General features: G+C 39.4%; 1 protein-coding gene across 5 annotated transcripts in view; it reads right to left on the bottom strand.

The window, feature by feature from the left end:
* The window catches only part of fat3a (FAT atypical cadherin 3a), a 193526-nt gene that overhangs the window by 29149 nt on the left and 142028 nt on the right, over positions 1–22349 (bottom strand). For all 5 annotated transcript variants that reach the window (XM_051862509.1, XM_051862511.1, XM_051862513.1 and 2 more), the window contains 12 exons: positions 20787–20983; positions 18549–18702; positions 18235–18468; positions 17652–18041; positions 14167–14381; positions 13943–14080; positions 12369–12512; positions 12089–12286; positions 11540–11764; positions 9873–10449; positions 351–485; positions 92–249 (listed from right to left, as the gene is read on the bottom strand). In XM_051862509.1, coding sequence (XP_051718469.1) covers positions 92–249; positions 351–485; positions 9873–10449; positions 11540–11764; positions 12089–12286; positions 12369–12512; positions 13943–14080; positions 14167–14381; positions 17652–18041; positions 18235–18468; positions 18549–18702; positions 20787–20983 — 2765 coding nt within the window. The remainder of the gene's footprint in view (positions 1–91; positions 250–350; positions 486–9872; positions 10450–11539; positions 11765–12088; positions 12287–12368; positions 12513–13942; positions 14081–14166; positions 14382–17651; positions 18042–18234; positions 18469–18548; positions 18703–20786; positions 20984–22349) is intronic.

Genomic DNA, 22349 nt, shown 5'->3' with positions numbered 1-22349 from the left:
TGTTAAACAGTAATTAGAACAAAGTAAATGAATGATGCGCATGTAAGTGTGTGTTTGCATGTTTTATTGAGTGTAAAATTGAGCGCAGTACCTTCAGCACGCTGCACGGATCTGCACGCGTGTACATGATGATTCCCTTGCTTTGCAGCGTTCTTATCCGGAGGGCTAACTTCATCTCTCCGCTTCTTTCCGCATCCGTCACTCTGTACTTGATATAACTGTTCCCAGAGAAGCTCAGAGAGGTGTGTCCTGAAGAACACAGAGAGAGAAAAAGAAACCGCAAATATTTCCAGAAGGTGCCACATTATTTATGATATATAAAGAGGCTTCACATAGGGGTCAAAGGTTACCTGCACACTCTCCCAGTTTCCCCGGCGGACACTGGCACACGTACGGCCCCCTGCTGCTGTCCGTTCCGACACACTGCATGTCACCAGGACATCTCATATCCGCACACACCTCCGACGCAGCAGAACAACTCCCGTCTGAGAGAAAGAGAAGAAATTGCGTTTGCAAAACAAGTAGTGGTGTAACTGTTACCCTGAATTATAGGAGATATTATTGACCAGCCTAATTTAAATTGCCACAACTCAAAACGTGTTTCTGTTCCTGCTGTTTTTGAGTGCAAAGACACGGCCCGTATTCAAGAGTGTAATTTTGTAAGTGCATGTTCAATAGGTGAGCTTATGTAAGGGTTCTTCACACTGCGCTTCACCCTTTTAAACACTGGGTTCAGACCACTTTTAAACTTGAGTTAAGGAATGTTTGACATGTGAGATTTTGACATAGGTTAGCACTGCTTTTATATAGAGTGTGAGGGTAGGTTTACATGGCAACAACGTACTAAAATTCGCTTACAGATGACAACGTTGTCAAAACGATCTCTGTTCACATGGATCTGCAAAAACAACTAAAACCACTGTATTATTCATGCCAGGTCAGCAGAGCCAAGCAGGCACTATACGCTCACTACGCAAGTTTTGAATTTTAAAACAAGACAATGATTATCTAGTCTCTCAGTCAAGGTTTAGTTACAACTCTGCACTAATGCAAGATGGAAAGCAATAGATTGATATTGACTATTGATTTATATATTGAATTTAAAATGTTGATTAGTTGGGCATACTGGTCAATATGGATGCACATCAATCAGTACATAATAACCCTCAAGTATCAAGTATTGCTTTAACATTCATACTATAAAGGACAGTGACATGCTATGGCAAGCCATTTTATATTTATTCATTCACAGGATATACATTCTTTGATATCAAGAATTCAATTTTCACTATTTAAAATGTGAATTCTTGTCTATTTTTTTCTAACAATGTCTATTTTTGATATCAGAAATTACATTTTCTCTAGTACAAATGTGAACAATAATGACCTCATCACTCGCAGAATTTTAATTCTTGATATCATAAATAAAATTTAGACTAATAAAAACCATAGAGAGGGCAGGACCTTGTAAACCTTGTCACCTTGAAAAAAAACACCATGTGCCTACAGATTGAACATGTAATACACGTGCGCATGACATTACCGTTTTCACGAATTCGCGTTTTTTGTAGTTTACATGGAGATGATAACAGTATCGCTTTCAAAAACATGCACTTTGAAACCCGTTTTATGGAGTTTGCATTTTCAGCCCTAAATAAGCTGTTGTTGTGTAAATGAACGGCCAAAATGCATAAAAATTTTCTATTTTTAGTTGAACACTGTGTTGTGTTAACAGCCCCTGAATCAACAAGATGCTAGAATGTTATGGCAAATTGTTTAGCAATAGACAACTGCCTCACGATTCCCTCATGTTCATATATTCCCACATATTCATTTTAACACAGTTTACTATTATTTTTTGATGGAAATGGTTCAAAATGTCAAACAACAATGGTAAATGTGGTATTGATGAAGAGACACTTTTTTGTAGTGTACCACCAGTGTTAGCAGTAACGTACAAGTAACTTGAGTTACGTAATCAGATTACATTTTCAAGTAACTAGTAAAGTAATGTGTTACTTTTACAATTTACAACAAAATATCATAATAAAAATATGTTACTTTTTCAAATAATTAACTCAAGTTACTTTTTCAGATTTATAAACTGACAGCTCTCCTGTCCCCATGTTGAGAGAAATAAAGTGCAGAGGTGTTGTGTTCACTGTGTAAACATGATGGTTTATTATTGTAGTTCCCTTTCGAAAGGGAACTCGAACTGCGCCAGAGCACTAGGGGAACGCCTTCACGTCAACCGGTGTCTGAAACACATATCCAATCTCGGCAATATCATATTGACTGGCGACAGCCCATGACATCATCATAATGCGACCCGTGTGTATATAAGGGGTGCACAAGCAACATGTCATCCTCTAATCGTCTTCAGGGTCTGTTATGTGTGAAACACTATCTGGCAAAATGAAATGCACAGAGAGGATTACTAAGTGTGTGGATCTGTGTCCTCGCTATCTGACACTAGATGACACACACAAGCTGTGCGTTCTCTGTCTGGGGGAAGAGCACGCATGGTAAGTTCTCGAGGGAGCTGCCTATGCAAACCAGGGCTTAAAAACGGAAAAAAAAAAATTCAATCGTTTCACTCCGAGCAGAATCTGGTATTTTAACGTTTCTGTTCCAGCGTTCCTTCTGTATTATTAACGTTCCGAAACCAGTTTGATCAGAAAAAATAACGGTAAATAACGTTATTTTTTAACTTTTTTTTTTGTTTACATTTAGCCTACTTAATAATAATAATAATAATAATAATAATAATAATAATACGTACAGCATTTCATTTATTAAAAAACAAAGAGAGTATTTGAGTATTTTTTCAAGATATTTTAAAATGTTTGTTCCATGGTTAAAAATACCGAGGCTATTCCTGAGAGGAAAAAAAAAAAAGTTGCGTATACGTCGCATTTTATTATTACATTCAGAAATAATGTAGGCTAATTTATCGGTAGCTAAATAAAGTAAAATGTTTACAAATAGCCTAGCCTATATAGCTTTGTTTATAATGTTTGTAAACATAAATTATGAACAAAACTGCCCTATTTTATTTTACCACAAAACATCTAAAGTTAACAGATGGCCTATTCAGGCTAAATAAATGTCAAGCAAAAACGAATAAAAAAAATATCTTTGAATTATCATTCTAGCTTCTATTATTCAAAGCAAGAAACAGGTTTACTATTTAAACTATTTATTATGTAAGCTTTACACTTCACTCGCAGTATCAACATCATCCTTCATATAACAGCACAGTCAGGGGTGCTGGTAAACGGCAGATTGTAGGCCTACTGCAGAATAGAATTGAGCAGTGTAACGTTTTATATGTTTGGTTGATTGTATTTTATTTTAATATTTAACAGCTGCGATATCAAGTAGCCTAAGCAATGCAAGGATTTGTGTGTGTGTGTGTGCACGTGTGGCGCCGGCGCGACCAGTGGAATTTTTCTCCTTCTAAACTGTACTGCATAATTTATGGTCATACAGGTAAAAGCAAGACATAATTCATACATTTACAAAAGACACTCAAATAACGAAAACAAGCAGAATGTCTGTTGCCTTTCCTAGATCTTTTGAGTGCGCCACAATGAACCACTTTGGTTTTGTTAATAGATATAATTATTTGAGTGAAATATTTCGCGTAGCCTATAGGCCTATTCCCTTTTATTTTATATGTGTTATGTAGGACTATTGTTTTATTCTGTTTTCTCTGTTCACAGAAGCGCTGCAGGTGTGTGATGTGGCATTGTGTGAACTCATTTTCTACATACCCTGCAATTTTCGCTGGTTTCAAAATGCACAACAAGCTGCATATTACTTGACATTAATTTTCACTTAAATGTAGGCCTAATGCTTGACGGTTGGTGACATATATCATTGTAAAAAAAACTAACGCCAGGGCATTGCCATTGTGACTTACCTAACCTATGATGACTTGACAGCTGAGCATGTGCCCATCAGCGCAGGCAATTCACACACTTTAGAATGTGAGCGCGGGTATTTCACTCACGTTGGATGAGTCAGCGTAACATTTGCATAGGCTGTACTATTTGAATTTGTGATTGGTTGACTGCCAAATCAAAATATTAAACAGAACAATAACGTTAAAATAAACGTTATTAACCGGTTAATTGCCATTTTAAATTAGCGTTTCTGTTCAGAACGATTAAATTTGATTTTGTTTCCGTTTCTGGTTACGTTCCATGCACTTTCAGTCGAGCAGGAGATGGCTGAGGAGGATAGAGAGAGTGAGTTTACTGAATCCTCTCAGCCACCCTGTCCCGCGTACGCTGAGCTGTTAGAGATTATGGAACACGCTGCCGGCAGACTGCAGTTGCCATGGCAGCGCGTTAGGAGAGACTGCGCGCATTCACAAAGAATGACGATCGGTTTCTCTCTGGCCATAATCCTACAGCTCAAGTGAACTTTCCATTCCTGGCTGATGCTGCTCTGCACACGAGAGCTGTGTGGCAGACGGACCAGGCTAAACTGCTGAGTGACTTTCAAGACGTCCATGCCGCTTAGGTCTGAGTCCTCAACCAGACAGGTTGGGCCTTGCTCCGTTCTTCAACCCCAGGCACTTTTTTCTCCAGGCCTGTGGCTGGGCCGGTAATGAGCATTATGATTCTGTTGGTCTGCCTTTGATAGTGAGAAGATCCTTTCAGGCTTGTAAGGGTGGAGGACACCACATTTCTATGGTGGAGGTCACCACCCTGTGGTCGCAGGTGGAACTGTTACCAGGTCTTGTATCTATTTAAAACACTATTTAAAACACTAATGTATTTCTTTAGACCACTGTTCCCTGTGTAGGATGTGCTTGATAGCCACCTCAGGCTAGAGTAGTTTGTCTCCTCTCCTATAGGTTTGGAGGGCTGCTTTAGCAAAGAGACGAGCACTCTGACTTCAGATAGATTAAAGTCTAGGGTTGGCCCACGGGGCCACCTGACATTTTTACCTGGTTAGCGTCACTCATCCTAAGATTAATTTAGGAGAGCTAAGGCTTTATGGTATTCTTTAGCCACCTTAGCAGTGTCATTTTGAGCGATTTTGCCTCCTCTCAGCTGAGAGTTGCTCTATAGAGGCCGCTGCTCTGAGGAGCGCCAGGTGGATCTATGTGCTATGGACTGGCCCTCACCCGGGCCGCCCTGATAGTTGGCCTAGGCTAGTATTAGGGATAGTGAAGGCGGTCTGTTGTACATTCCCGCCTCTGACCTCTCATTAGTGAGTGTAGATTCCCTTTTGTATAGAGGTCTGCGCGGGACTGTTGTTTGCGTCCAGCTCCCGCCCGCTCCAGCAAGGTTCTATTCCGCATGCACCCGCTCCCACCTAAAATTCACTCTGTGTTCACCCGCTATCTGCACATACTGATTTTCTTCCCGACCCGACGGGTCCCGCTAAATTTAGATCATTTCCAGAATCTCGCATTTAAACTTCCCCTAAAGAAAGAGAGTGATTGAGGATAACAAATATAAAATGTTGCATAGCATATACACGATTTTTATTTGTTATTTGTCTTATGATGCTGTTAACAGAAAATTTCAGAGAAAAAAATGTCACAAAGAATAATAGGCTGAATATATCACAGAGAAAAATAGGCTAAATTAAATAGCCTACAACATGTCCCTCAAAACTATAGGCTAAGCCAAAAATACATAAACGAAAACTGTTGGCTTACTAGCTATACTGCAAAATGAAATCTTTTTTAACATCCACGCAAGAACAGAATGACGCTGACTGACGACCGTTTCAGAACGTCTCTCCTCCAAAATCCGATCACAAAAGTTGAATGTTCTCTGAAGGTGCACTCGCGCAGACCTCTAATGCAAAGAACATACTGTATCTTGCCAGGTTTCTCAGGACAGGGAACTGGGGACTGTGTGAACGCCACCAATGCAGAAAGTTTTGTTCACTTCAAGTTCAAGCACATATGCGCTGATGTCAATGCATCTCGGGAGCGACCGGGTTATTGTCAGACCGCCCGCTCCCGCCTAAAGTACACTATAGTTACTGACCACAATCCACCTTTCATTCAAAATTTAATCCCGCGCAGCAAGAAATCTTATCGGGAATGCAGACCTCTATTTTGTATCCCTAGTGCTGGCTTCCTCTCATTTGAGAGTCGTTTGGCCAAGGCCCGCCCCCCTTCTGCATGGTGCAGATTGGTGTAGAGGCAGAATAGATGGTTCCCTTTTTTATTGTGATTAGTAATGCTTACTGCGGCCTGCATTTTGGAAGTGGAGATCAGGTAGGCCCTCGCTAGGCTCTTCTTAAGCTCGCTGAACTAGCATTCAAGCGTTGGGTTGAGTGTGGGTGGTTTTTCTATGAAAGGCCCCTATTCCCCTGGGGCTGAGTACAGAAATTATTTCTCTCATGATGGAGTCTTTGTGGTTGGCCTCCACCCTGTAGTTTTTTCTCAGGGTTAGGCGGATAGTATTCAGGTGTTTTCTGAGTGCTTCGCTTATAGCTCTGTTGTTATCTGCCCTGCACCATTGTGGCTCACGTTGAGCGGTATTTGACCTTCACTGCGGGCTAGTCATTTAGAATGCTCCCTTGTAGCTCAGCATTGTCATGAGCTGACGTGCGTGTTCATCTGGAGTAGTAGGCCCAGGTGGGCCTCCTCCAGGGCATGTTGGCGTATGTTTGTACTCCCCTTGCTTTAAGGGTAAAAAGTGGTTTTACTGAGTACACTGCTCGTTGGCGATGTGGTAGGTCCCAGGCGTTGTTTGAATAGTAAACTATCTCTGCTACTAGACTCGCTATAGGGTAGTAGGCCCTAACAGGCTTCCTCTCACAGTGAGTTCCCACCATGTTGGGCCCCTAGCAGCCAGCACATGCGCTGTCAGGTAGCTGGCCTTACCAGGCCTCCCTGTTAGCAGCCCCATTAAATGGGTTTTCTGGTAGCTATTTCTTATACTGTCAGATAGTAAGCCTTTTCAGTTTTCAGTTTGTTGGCCTTAGCAGGCAGGTGGTAGGTTTTGGACAGCTAGCTAGACTATTTGCTATCAGGTAGCTGGCCTTAGCAGCTAGCTATCGGGCAGCAGGCCTTAACAGGCCTCTCTGAGAGCTAGTCACTAATAAGTAGGTGTATGGCAGCTAGCAATGGCCACAGTCAGCCAGTGAATGTTTGCCATTGAGATGCGTGGCCTTAGTAGGCCCCTTTCGAGGCGAATTTCCCACAGTATGTTTACTTCTCTGCCAGTCTAGACTCGATACCAGGTAGTTGGCCACAGTAGGCCTCCCTGATGCGAGTTCCCAGCAGCTGGGTATCGGTCAGCAGGGTCTTGTTATGAGGTGGTTGGCCTTCCGCCCTCCCTGAGACTGCACGCTTCTGCGTGTTGCTGGCTTGGCTAACCTTTTTCACCTTTGTGTCTAGTTTATAGCCTGGTCGACCTGATAGGTTGAGCTGGTACTCTCTTCACTTTGAGAGTGGGCTTGTGTACTTCCTTAGTCTGGTCAGTGGTTGAAGGCTTCCCTCGAAGCCTCCCAGTTAGATCAGCTCTTAGGCTGTGAGCATTCCCCTCGCGAGGGTTTCTTTTTAGAGTGCATGGCCTCCTTAGCGCCTTGAAACATAGGTGCTTTGTAGATCCTAGAATCGAGCAGAGTAACTCCCCTCGCTTGCAAGGGTCGATAGCACTTCGCTGAGTCCTGCTCTCCAGGATGCCCGTCTCTAAGATCCGGTCTGAGTTGGTCTACTGCCCTTTCTGCAGTCCCTCTTTCTGGATGTCTCTTCGTGAGACTTCTGTGTCTAGAGACTCTGTTTCTGAGGAAACAGAGAGGTTGTTGGCAGACTAGGTTACTAATTCAGCTAGAAGCCAGGTCAGCCTCCCTGGTGGCATTTGGGGTTGATTGTGTTCCCCTGAGAAGTGACTGGCTGGGGTTCCTTCTGGCCCCCTAGCCACGCTCCCTTAAAGGGACCGCTTTCCTTTGAAGTGGTTGGTTCCAGGCCTTTGTGCAGCCTTGGCAGGCCTTCATGTGTAAGATATGGAGGCTGCTTTGAGGCTTGTAGCTGAGGCTTTGACCTCTGGGAGTGACCCAGTATCATTTGTGACCCACAAGGTGAGTGGGTCTGGCATTTCATTTGAATTTGCCGGATTCTGACAGTTGTCACTGCCATGCGTGGCATGCACTCCCCTCAGCATGGCAACATTGGTATATCGTTCCCCTAGCGCTCTGACGCAGCTCGAGTTCCCTTTCGAAAGGGAATGAGAACAGGGAACTTAGCCATGCCTCGGGGCCCGCCTGCTTACAGTCCCTTCAGACGATAAGCGGATGACATGTTGCTTGGGCACCCCTTATATACACGCAGATTGCATTGTTATGATGTCATGGGCTGTCGCCGGTCAATATGATATTGCCGAGATTGGATATGTGTTTTAGACACCGGTTCATGCGAAGGCGTTCCCCTAGCGCTCTGACGCAGCGTCTCGTTCCCTGTTCTCAGGGAACCATTCATTCTAGACTAAATGTGAACATGCATTTACTCATCTCACTTGCACGAAAACATTCAGTACTGCTCAAAATGAATAAATACAGTGAAATGCAACCTCAGAAATGTATGCAAACCTGTAATAATTAACTGTTATTAAATTACACAAATATACTTTATGTATTTAATCTCACTTTATTAACCATGTCTTTGCTGCTGTCCTTCAATGTTCTAATTCATGGGAATAAGCAAAAATGACTTTCGATTAGATTTGGAAATAAGAACTTCCTGTTGAACTTCCTTCTCCTGCATCTTATTCTTCTTTAATGCAGAATGGCAGCACAGCAGAAAGGTTTGTTTGAGCTGCACCCTCTACTGTACAGGCGTAAAATTGCATTTCCTTCAGCCTGAGGCTTGTTCATTTCACTTTTGGTGTGAAGGGGCCTTAACATTTGCCAAAAATAGAACTTTTTTTTGTTGTTATTAAAAATCCAACAAGCAAGCCCAGCCCAGGTGAGAAAACGTAACGCAAATCTAATCTAACGCATTACTTTTCATAAAAAGTAATTAAGTAACGCAATTAGCTACTTTTTTAGGGAGTAACACAATATTGTAATGCATTACTTTTAAAAGTAACTTTCCCCAACACTGTATACCACTACTATATTTGCACTAGAAATTAAATGAATAAGTGATTCTACAAAAGGAATATTTTCAAGTAAACGAATGAAAAAGCTTGATCTGTTATGTATATGTTATTCATAAAAATGTGTACAATATTTGCATTTGTCAGTCATTTGAAAACATGTCTGGTAAAACTTTTTTTTGTCGTAATCGCAGCAGAAATATCATAAATATTGGGGACAACGGGGGGCTTTCAAATTAAAATGGTGAGAAGCACTGCTTTAGAATGACCCTGGGTTAACAACAGCCCCTTTCATACATACAGTTAAGTCTTAACTGGTAAATTACCGTTTTCAAAAATACCGGTAAATCAGTTCTGGCAATTTCCTGGTATGAGAAGGTGTAACATTAACATTAAATTACTGATGCTGTGTGTGAACAAAAAATGAATATTACCGGCGTCCGAGGTCCAAACGCGCTGATGTAAGAAGTCTGCTTTTGGGACAATAATAAAGCTCTGTTGGAACAGTTTACGGTAGGTTCTGCTGCTTTTAACTGTTTTTCCTATGTGAACATGCACTATGCTAAATTGACGTCTGATAGTCGCGCTGTGTCTCATGCTTGAGAGTCAAAACGGCTCAGCATTTAAAGGTCATTTCCAATGATTGACATCAGTGAGTTTACCAGTATTTTGGTACTGATGATTGAATGGTATCTTACCGGTAAAAAGACAGAATGCCATCGCTTGTGTATTTACATTTGTGTATTTATGTCGTATTTTTCCAGGATTGCTGTGTGAAAGGGGTTAAACACTCACCGCTGCACACGCATCGTGTGTTCCTGTGAAATTTGGGCGACACAAAGCTGCTTTTGGTAGAGCTGTACGTGAGCAGACTGTGCGAGTCCAGCGTGATGGTTTGTTCACACTGAGCCTCCCTGCAGTCCAGACCCGAGCAGTTCTTATCCAGAACCGCCGACACCCTCAAAACCTGGTCCAGCTGGCGTCGCGCAGAGCTCAACTTCTGTGTCACGAACGCTGCCTTATAGAACCCGCCGCCTTCCGCTGTCTCCACGGCCACCAGCAGGTCCAGCTGCCCTGTGGATTCCACGGGCTGCACACTGAGCACGTGCAGAGCATCGGGGCGGGGCGTCGCCATGACACTGGACAGGACACGTTTGACCGAGGGGAGGTGACGGGACACAAAGTCATGAGGGGAGACGCGGTCGAAACGGACCGTTACTGCGTCGTGGAGCATCTCGACCGAGGCCTGCTCCACGTGCACACTCACAGGGACGCTCACGGTGAAACGGCCATCTGTTACAGTAGCGTTGAGGGTGTAGCGGCCTGCGTCCAACCCGCTCAAAGCGATGATTCGACCATCTCGAGGGCTGACCTGAGAGAGAAAAACAGACACGTCAAAAAACATAAGGTAACACTTTATTTTTCAGTGTCCTTGTTACACGTTACATGTAGTTACTGTAGTAATAACTAAATTATGCATAATTACACACAGCTAACCCTAAACCAAACCAAACCCTAATCCTATAGTAAGTACATTGTGTAGCAAGTGTAGTAAGTACATCCTGAAGTAGTTAATTATTAATACTCAGATGTACACTTAGATGTATAATTACAATGTAACATGGTTACACTTTATTTTAAGGTGTCTTTGTTACACTGTAATTATACATTTAAGTACTGAGTAAAATTAAGTAACTACATGTACTTACTATAGAGTTAGGTTTATGATTAGCTGCGTGTAATTATGCATAATTTATAGTTATTAATATAGTAATTGTATGTAACATATGTAACAATAAAGTGTTACCAAATAAAGTGTAACCACACATAACAATACAAGAAATAGATTCACAAATGACCCCTTGAAATTAAAATTAGTTATGTTGTTTTTGACTGTGTCTGATATAATAAAATAAATGAAGTACAATGAGTAAAATTACATTTTAGTAAATATACACATTAGAATTAACAGTCTGAACAGTTATGATTCTCTTAATTATAAAACATTTAATCTTTAAGTTTATACTTACATGCTTAAAATTAGATATTATGAATATTTTAAGAATACAAAACTAAAATAAAAAAGTTTAAGCATGAACCTTGAAAAAAACGCTAAAGTTTAAGATTTTTTTTTTTTTTTGGTCTTACATCATTTCCACTGTTATTTTCATACTTTTGATGACTTTATTGTTGTTCTGAAATGTAAAATGTAAAAAAATAAATTGTAAAAATTACTTTTGATTGGTACTGATAAAATATAATTAAAATATAACACTTCCAGTTTATAAAAATTGCATTATTAATTACATTTATTTAAATCTCAAAGTGAAAAATTTAAGTTGTAGGGGTTTAGCAGACTAAAAAGTTTCAGAACACCTGATCTAAAAGATGAAAAACTGTCAAAATACAAATATGATGTGTGTATTAAAACAGGCAAACCAATGGAACACACACTCATATACCTTGAAAAGGCTGCTCTGCTGATGTGTGTGTCCGTAGGTCAGTATATCAAATGCATCCTGGTCTGTTGCGTGTATCTGACCGATTACACCTCCTGGAAACTCGTCCTCCATGGTTACGATGTGCACGTGTAAAGGTGATGCCACTGGCTTGTGAACGCTCTCCTCGATCACACGCACCAACACGCTCGCCATCGACGACAGGGGCGGCCTACCCGAATCACTGGCCTATAGTGTGAAACAGCAGACAGTGATTGGGTGAATCAAGCGTCAGTCAAACCACAGAACAATTAGAGGATCCACAAATATTATTTGAATTTTTGTGAGATTTGATTAAAATGCAGCTTGTTTTCAAATATAATAATTGTCCATGTCATTTGCATAAATCATATAAGAACAAAAGTAAGTGACAGTAAGATATTTATAATGTTTGTATGTGTTATAATGTTTTATAAAGATTTCTATTTAAAAAAAAAAATGTTGCTCTTAAACTTTCTGTTCATCAAACAACTTGCATTCTGTGAAACTAAGCAAATTTTTATCCAGCATTACCTGCACGTGAATGATGTATTCTGTGCCTTCTGACCTACGAAACACCTGATTGGATGTCAACAGCCCCTCTCTATCCAGTTTAAACCACGCCCCCTCATTTCCTGACAGGATACGGAAATTAAAAGGGGGGCCGTTGTGGCTGGCGTCCTTATCGATGACGGACAGCTGCAGGACACTCGTTCCCAAAGGCTTGTTCTCCTGTTGTTGAGTAAAGTTTGTGTTAAACTGATGAAATCACTCGGACGTGATTGGTTGATTTACCTAACACTTATTATCATACCTGTATAACCGCAGTGTGATTGGCTGGGGTGAATGTGGGGGGGTTGTCGTTGACATCAGAGATGTCGATGTTGACCTGAACGGTTGAAGACATGGCTGGTGTCCCGCTGTCTAGAGCTCTGATGGACAACGAGTAACTAGCCATCTACAGATACAGAGAGAGAGAGAGAGAGAGAGGTTTAAAACATACAGAATAAGAGATGAAAAGAGAATACAAAGTCAAGAGAAATGAACACATATCTATATATTCTCTTTCACTTTGACTGTGTCATAAATAGTCCATGAGAAGCTGACAGATCATCTGAAGCTCTATACATGCAGACACACACTCAGTTTGTAACTCATTTTTTAAACTTGCTCCCAGTCTCTCTTCTTTTTACTATTTAGGGCCAGAGGACCGATGTTGTGAAGACCCTCATGGAATTGCTTTTTCTTCTTCTCCAAAATAAGGGCCTCTCATTTCTGAGGGCCTAAACATGCTCAAAAACTCGTCAGAACTGACAAAAATTTACATCTGATATGGGTTTCAGAATTAGGTGTGGCAAAATGGCTTGGTAGTGCTACCTACAAAATTTCAATTAAGTGCCCCTCCCACTGTGTTTCATATAAGTGTACGAAATTCGGTACATACATGTAATGTCCCAATACCTACAAAAAAGTCTCTTGGAGCGAAGCCCTAAACACAACAAGAAGTCAGCCATTTTTAATTTTCTCAGCCTAGAGTTTTAATTCTCATTTGCTTTTCCTCTCTGTTCAAAGGGACTGATTTTTAAACATTTGTGGCATTTTATTTTCTCCCAAAACTCTGCGTATAATGTTAAAGACTATTCAGAAGGGATCTTTTTATAAATTAATCATTATATTTTCTCTCTTTTTTGCAGCTTAGTTACAATTAATGGACTTTGGAGAAGATTTACACTGAAAGTTAATAGAGTATGTCTACATCATACATCAAAGTCGTAATTCAAAAGAGCCAGGAAATGATCTGACCCCCTTTAACCATCTATAATTGAACAGACCAAGTAAGCTGAAAACAACAATGACTTCATTAAGCTAATTGACATGAGAGTAAAAAAGGAAACTTTGAATATCATCTAAAGAAGCTTTAGCCCCCTCTAGTGGTCGCAGTGATATAACATTTTTGTGTCACTTGAAAAAACCTTATTCATTGTTTTATGTTTGTTTGTTTCTATATTTCAACATTTCTGTAATGTGTATTTAGTTTCTTTGCAAATTTTCACTCATAAAAATATAAATGAAGTTTGAAACAAAACAGGCCAAATTTATGAGTTAAAAATGTAGCAGAATCTGTCTGTCACTCGATCAATGATCATCTCTCCATGCTTTTTTTTATCTGTTATGTAACGGTTTTACAGGTGTAATACCATTATCTTAATCTCAGACAAAAGGAGAATCTTTCATTATAAATTAATCCCTATAACCATGTCTGTTATTAAAGGCTTTCATGTGTGGATGTCTGCTGTGAAGGATTTGATTTCTTCTCGTCTTCGGCTGTTCCCTGATCTGTGTCATTTAAAAAAAAGTCTTTGTAGGATTTTGTCCCACGTCCCTCACCGTTTCTCGATCCAGCTGCTTGTTGACTTTGATCTGGCCTGTGATTGGCTCAATGAAGAACTGGTTTTCCCGGTCGCCGCTGACAATGGAATACAGGATGTCGCCGTTCGCGTGGCTGTCGACATCTTCTGCGGTCACCTAGGCAACCGTGAGAAACGACCAAATTATAATGCAGATCTCAAAAGACATAAAATAAGACTGATGTGAATTTCATGACCGGTTACCTTGATCACGGTGTCTCCTATGTTAGCGTCCTCACTAATAGACACACTGTAGGCATCACGGCTGAACATGGGGGCATTGTCATTGACATCTGTCAGGTTGATGTTCACCATGGTAACAGCACTGAGGGGCGGAGTCCCGCCATCCGTGGCCTCCACCGTAAGGAAATAATCTTTGCAGGACTCAAAGTCTAGCGGTCGAGATACAGAGATGGCACCTGTATGGGGCACAAGGGTAAACATAACTCATTACAGACTGAATATATCAGATATATTTTATAAACAATTATTTTTTATTATAATTATTACATAAATATATCAATTAAAAAAAGTATTGTAGCCAACTTCAAACATTCAATTTGATAACTTTTGGCTATCATATGCACATTTGAACAACTAATTTAAAAGTACACTATGTAACTTTTGGCCCTCTAGTGGTTAAAAAAAAAAAAATGTATGCATTTTACAGAAGAACATTGTTTTGGTTGTACTTTGGCTCTGCGTGACTGTGAGGATGAATATGGTTCTTTCTCATTACAAAAGAGAGAGAGAGATTATCCTACTGCTCTTAAAACATTCACTACTAGGCTTAAGAGATATAACCAGTTTAGATGGAAAGGATCTCAAGCTGACTAGCTGAAGACGTTACTGTAGCTTTACCCATTAATAGACACGGTAGTTCCTTGAAAATGAATTCCAGTGCTGCACTACAACAAACCATAATGAAATGACCCTTCACAATAGATAATGCTTTACAATGAACTCTGTTAGAGAGCTACATATGGCAACTTATCTGGTAATAAAATACCTTACTCAGTCTCACCATCTCTGAAAAGCCAAGCCAATGTTGATTCTTGTTTTATTACTCTCGCTCGTTGTGACAACTATTCTCTGGCACTCCCACACCACACGTGTCAAAGTAGCCAGAGCAACTTCTCTATTTATGGGTATGACGAGACACGCACAGGTGAGTGACGTATGTACATGATTTCTGGCAAAAACCATCCCGCTTCTGTCTAAAATATAAACACTTATAGTAGGCTTACCATAGTGAATCATTAGGGGTGTGACAAGATACTTAGCTCACGAGACGAGACGAGACGAGACGAGATGAGATGAGATGAGATGAGACACGAGATGGTGTTCACAAGAACAAGAAGAGACAAGATTTTTGAAGAAATCCTCAATGACAAAATTCATGATTGGAAAAATATTCTGCAGGTGCATTTTGAAAAGATTTAACTAATCATCTTGTAATGAACGTCATTTCAGTTCTACTTTCTGAGTATGAATTATCATATGAATTGAAAAACAACAATATACAAGCACCGTAAAAGGTTTTGCCACAAACTCAAATGAGTGGCTTCTCTCCTGTATGATTTCACACTAATCTCTTCAGACCTTACTATACATGAATTATGAGCTTCCAGAACATCTGATTGAGGCTGTGTGTGAACATAGAAATAAAAACAGTATAAATAACAAAAAGAAATAACAGTTTTTTCTTAGTCTTATTAAGTGCAAGTACAACCATAATCAAAGTACTCTCTTGATATTCAAAGTGCAAACAGAGACCAGAGCTAAGTGGTGGTTACAAATACACAGCCCAGCCTAAGATAGGTTTGATATTGGGAGTAGGGCTGTCACGATATTAGATTTTTCACACCACGGTTATTGTGGCCAAAATAATTCACAATATCGACATATCGCGGTATCTATAGAATCCTTGGGGGGAAAAATGTATCATTCAAATAAATTTTTACTTTATTTAGTTTTTCTTTTTCAGGGTTGCTGCACATTTTTTTAAAGTCAGATTTAAGGCTTTTTAAGACCTTTTTAAGACCTGAAAAAATAAAATTAATACTAGCCTTATAGCCTATACATTAGGGCTGTTACCAATAAAATTAAATCATCAACAAAATCCATCTTTGCAATACAGAGGTGATACAGGATGAGAAGTGGCATTAATATATTTACACAGCATTTACAATTTGTCTACATAAATTTAATTCAATATTTAAATATGGAATTATTTCTAATTTTAACTTTTTAATTAAAATGTACTTTAAATATGAAACTAAACTGCCAGTAGGTGGCAGCAAGTCACTGTCTTAATGAGTGAGTTCATTCAATCATTCATTCAACCGATTTGTTCAAATGACTCGTTCATTCAGGAAGGAAGCAAGTGACCGTCTTTATGGAATGGGTCATTTAATCATTAATTAAACTGATTCGTTCAAAACGTGGATAGAGGTCAGTATAACAAAAACATTTCTGTCTGTTGCACAGCACTCTTGCTCGTGTGATATTGTACATCATATCATATGATATAAGTTAATGACAAAAACTCGTCGGGGCAAAAATGCCCGTATATCTTGAATTTTGAGGGCATATAACTGCATACATAGCTACATCACGCTGAGTAAGACGAGTAAAGAAAACGCGGTACATATTAAAAGAATCATCCTTTATTTAAATACTTGAACGCAGACACTAACATTAGCATAGCCTAACATTTCCCATTCCATGACTAGTAAAATAATCCTAATTTACTCTCTGTAAAATGGCGTAATCCGCAGGGTGATAGACACTGAGTTGGGTAAAAAGGTTGGTGGTGTTGCCCCCCTTCGCACTAATGTAGCCAGGCAAATTCTGCAGAGTGCTTTCATTGAAGCCGAAAAACTCCCATACTGTCGAGCTTACTTTATTCGGGTGTGGACAGAGCCTCTCGCTCTCCTGCTCGGACGACATGGGCTGTGTCCGAAATCGCCCCCTATCCTTAAATAGGGCACTATTTGAGGGGACAGCCATTTGTAGTGGTGTCCGAAACCATAGTGGACGATGTTGAGTGCACTCATTCAATCCCACAATGCACCACAATAACGAGTGTACAACCGATGCAAGATAAGACATTTATCAGACGCTTAGGCTCTGTTGCACAACGACTCCTCTGCCATGGTCTTCTCAGTCATCTCGCCTTACTCGTCACATGATCAGTGATTACAGTGATTACTGTGATTTCCTGCTGCACTGTGTGCAACTCTGCAGCTCATGCTGGATAAGCAGAACAGACGTTTACAATAGTAGCGATCATTATACAACTGAATTAAATGGTTTTTATTTCTATAAAAAAGCAAAACGACAGTGGAGGCAGTGCCACGGTGGGCACTGTAATGTAATGTAAATGTAGCAGTGGCATATTCTGTGCTAATTTCACCCTCACGCTGCGTCATGGTGATAGCTCAAGACGGCTTTTCACTTGACGAGAAATCTCATCACATTTTAATATCACGCCATCTCGTGGCAAGAGATTTCGTCACACCCCTATGAATCAGGGTAAGACAAAAAGATGGTTTGAAAGAAGGATTGATTATGTATTAACTCATTATTTAAACTTTGTTAATTTTGTATACAAAAAAAAAAAAAAAAAGATAGTGTACCTTTAACATTTCTATGTAGTGTACATAATCTTATGTAATGCATCTCACCTGTATTGATGTTAATGGTGAAATGGCCCTGTTGGTTTCCGGATCTGATGTTGTAGTAAATATCAGCGTTGGTGCCAATATCTTTACTTGCAGCATAAACCTGTACCACTTCCGTGCCCACTGCGATATCTTCAGGAAGTGTTGCCAGATAGTCCCTCCTCTCAAACACGGGCGGGTTGTCGTTTATGTCCAGAACTGTGATAGTGATGTTCGCAAGAGAGGAAAGGTGAATGGGAATGCCTTGATCTGATGCACGGACCATTATATGGTAAGAAGACTGAACCTCGCGGTCCAACAAACGCTCCAAAACCACAATCCCGGATGATTTATCAATGGAGAAGAATCCATCCGCAGAGTCAACAAGGGAATAAACCACTTTACGATTAACACCTGTAAAATAAAACACATGCAGGACTTTATATCTACAAAACTACACCAAAAACATTCAGTTTTTAGAGATTAACTTGGTTTCTAGATGGTTGAAACTGCATATTAGTAGTTAACTCTCTTTTACTATCAACTATTAACTAAAATACTAAGTTTTTCATGCTGTCAAAACTGCATCAAAATGACATGCTCGTACCCAGATCAGGGTCTATGGCTTGTATTCGGGTCAGCAGAGCTTTAGTGGCGGTGTTCTCGTAGACGCTAATGGTGTAATGGGGCATGCTAAACATCGGAGGACTGTCATTCACGTCCAAGAGAACCACCATCACCTCAGCTTCACACCACAAACCGCCACCGTCCGTTGCACGGGCAACCAGAGAGTACCGCGCAACCTTTTCACGGTCCAGTGCCACGGCTGTCCTCAGCTGGCCTGCAGCGTGAGAAAGAGACTTGTAAGCAAACAGCAACAATAAGTACAGAACATCTCTTTAAACCCAACGACTCACAAACCTGTGTGTGGATGTATGATGAAATCTTCTGCTCCAGAACCGAACAGGGAGAACTGGATCTGTGCGTTTGAGCCCGCGTCAGCGTCTGTGGCTTTGACCTGGAGGATTTGCTTATTTAAGGGGACGTCTTCAGACACAGACACCGAATACACGGCCTACAGACACAAACAATCTCATTACAGACATCAGCTTAACAAAATACTTCTGACCATTGTAGGCACATTTGAACATCTAATTGAATCATTTTTGGACATCATGGGTGCATTCAAACATTTTTGTCCACAGTAGGTAGATTCAACACTCAATTCGATAATTTTTGGCCATCATATGCATGTTTGAATATAATGATATACATGAATACTTGATATATTCAACATACTTGAATGTTTTAGGAGCATGATTTAATTGTTTTTTGAGTAATCACAGGAGCATTCAAAAATTTTTTGGGCTTTAAATGTGACCCTCAGTGGCATGTGAGAATGTTTTTGGCCATTATAGGTATTGAATGCTTTGTTTTGAATGTTTTTGACCCTTGTAGGAACTTCACTTATACTTCAAACATTTTTGGCCATAGTGGGTAGATTCAAAAGTTCAATTTGATCATTTCTGGGCATCATATGCATGTTTAAACATCTGATTTGAACATTATTGGTCATCATAGGCGCATCATAGGAACATTCAAACATTCAATTCAATATTTTTTGGCCATTACAGGCACATAGAAACATCTGATTTGATTGTGTTTGGACATCACAAGTGCATGCAAACGTTTTTGGCCTTCACAGTCACTTTCAAAAGTCAATCATTTTTGGCCATCATATTAACATTTGAACATTTTTGTCCATCATACCTGCATTAAAATGTTTTTGGACCACTGCAGGTACATTCAAATGTTTAATTTGATAATTTTTGGCCATTATAGTCATGTATGAACATCTGATTTTAACATTTTTGGCCATCAAAGGTGCATGCAAACATGTTTGGCTATCATAGGCACATTCAATTGGATCATTTTTTGGTCATTATAGTCTTTTTATGTATTTTGGACATGATAGGAGCTTTCAAATGATTTTGGCCATAGTAGGTAGATTCAAACATTCAGTTAGATCATTTCTGGCCATCATTTACAAATCATTTAAATTGTTTGAACATATGATTAGAACATTTTTAGCCATCATAGGTGCATCAAACTTTCAATTTGATCATATTTGTCCATCATAGCTGCATCATAGGAACATTCAAATGTCCAATTCAATCATTATTGACCATTTTAGGCATGCATTAACACCTAATTTAATTGTTTTGGGCCATTGTGGGCACATTTGAATATCTGATTTGAACATTTTTGGACACTATAGGCACATTTAAACTTTCAGTGTGATCATTTTTGGCCATCAGTGGCATGTCTGAACATTTGATTTGAACGTTTTGGTCATTATAGGTGCACTTAATGCTTTGATTTGAATTTTAGGCACATTATACTGTAGTTCAAATGCAACTATATACAGTACAAAAACCGTTAAACATTTCATTCATGTATGAACATTTTATTATTGATTTGCCCAAAACTTATCTACCTACAGTATAATGCTCAAAAATGCTGCATAGCTATCGGTAGCTCACTAAGTTTTGAGACTTAACCTAAATGCCCCATGCTAAACAGACTGACCTAATTTTCTGCTTGACCTCATTTTAACAAGGTCATGTTTTACGCTCATAGATCATTTCCTCTGAACTTCTTGGCTGCTGTAAGTGCACTCACTGGTTCCAAAAATATTCCTGGCTTTGGCTTGTAATCATTGATGTTTACCATGTAGATTTGAAACTGTCAAACAAACATGCTCAAAAAATGCACTAATTAGATTTTGAACCAACTAAAAAACAGCAGGGAAACCAACTCTGATGACAGCTACATGCTTCCCTGAATGAACTTTAACCCTGTAAAGCCTGACATATGAATTTGTTTTTTAAATGAAATAATTTATTGAAACAAAATATGCATTCATACATATACATATACTTATACATATACTTGATTTCACAGTAAAATGCCATGTGTACCACGACCTGACTGATTTTTATAATTGCACTAAACGGCATTTTACTTGCTAAAAAAAGTATACCCTATCAATCAGATGACAGAAGGCATGTGTACAACAGGTTTTTAATCAGTTTTGATAATTTAGAGGCATATCAAATATGATACCATGTGCTTTATAGGGTTAAATATTTTACTTACCGGGTCACAGACAGGGCTGTTATCGTTGGTGTCCATGACCATGACCTCTACGGTCGCCATGGAAACATGGAGTCCGTCTGTGGCCGTGACATTGATAAGGTACCGTTCTTGTTCCTCGCGATCTAACGGTCGTTTAACGTACAGCTTCCACTCTCCCTGAACCAGACCCAGAGCGAACACACCACCTCTGTTCCCACCTACACACACACACAGAAGAGATTACACCGGATAGTTAATCTCTCAATAGTCTGTGACAATTTAAGTAGCAATAAAATCCAAGTAGCAATTGTAACACAACACACGCTCACTTCCAGGATTATCTGCATGTCTTAATAACCTCCATTAGTCCTCTCAATGATGGCACGCTCATTAGTATGAATTGTAATAATCAGTTCTTTATATTCACATTTAAATTATCAGCACTACCATCAATTACGTCCTCATAACAGCCTTCCTGATTTATCACACGGACTGCAGTCCTGCCTGGCTCATTAGGACAGGTCATCTTTTAAACCTCAAGCAGACAGAGGTGGAAAGAGAGAAAAAATGAGATCGAGAGACTGAGCGAGAGTTAAATTGAAACGACTCTATAATCAAAGCAGCCGCGTTGACAAGCATCCAATTACTGTACACTCATAGTACAAACACGCTGCCTTATTCATCTAATAAAGAGTGTAATTTAACTCAGCTGGGGGCTGATAACACAGAACAGCTTCTATCAGAGACGCGTCAACAAAGGCCTGGACGCCTTCCGACTTCATTTCTCTCATCCCACGCTCTCGCTCATTGGGCTGAGGGACTGTTTAGCATGACTTTGACAAACTGCATGCTTTTTCGGTGCTTTATAAGCAATAGCTCGAAAATTTCTGCTGTGTGTAATGCAACGTAATGCATAAAATGCAAATGTGTGTTTCTACTAAAATATTAAGCAGAAATATTAAGGTGTTTTAAACATTGATACTAATAATAAATGTTTCTTGAGCAGCAAATCAGCATATTAGAATGATTTCTGAAGGATCATGTGACACTGAAGACTGGAGTAATGATGCTGAAAATCCAGCTTTGATCACAGGAATAAATTACATTTTAAAATACATTCTAATAGAAAGTTATTTGAAATTGTAATAATATTTCACAATATTACTGTTTTTACTGTATTTTTGATCAAATAAATGCAGCCTGGCTGGGCATAAAATACTTCTTTCAAAAACATTAAAAACTCTTACTGACACCAAACTTTTAAATGGTAGTTTATAATATAATGCAATGACAGTGAGTCATTTTTAAGTGTATAAAAATATTCTGAAGATACATTAAACATTTGTTATTAAATGTAAAAATGCTTGGAGAAAAATAACAGCACACAAATAAAAAGAGAATATATTGTGGAAATAAATGGAATTTGAACAGAATGTAACTAGAATTGTACTGAATTGGACAACAAAAATAAGGCATGCATATAATAATAGGCATATACCACTTATAGATGGTCACATGACACTAGGAAAATAAATAATTGAATGAAGGAGGTACTTCTGATCAGACTTCTGATCAGACAGTCTT

The sequence above is a fragment of the Ctenopharyngodon idella genome, chromosome 15, assembly GCF_019924925.1.
Source record: "Ctenopharyngodon idella isolate HZGC_01 chromosome 15, HZGC01, whole genome shotgun sequence".
NCBI lineage: Eukaryota > Metazoa > Chordata > Actinopteri > Cypriniformes > Xenocyprididae > Ctenopharyngodon > Ctenopharyngodon idella.
This window is presented reverse-complemented; position numbering and strand designations above follow the sequence as displayed.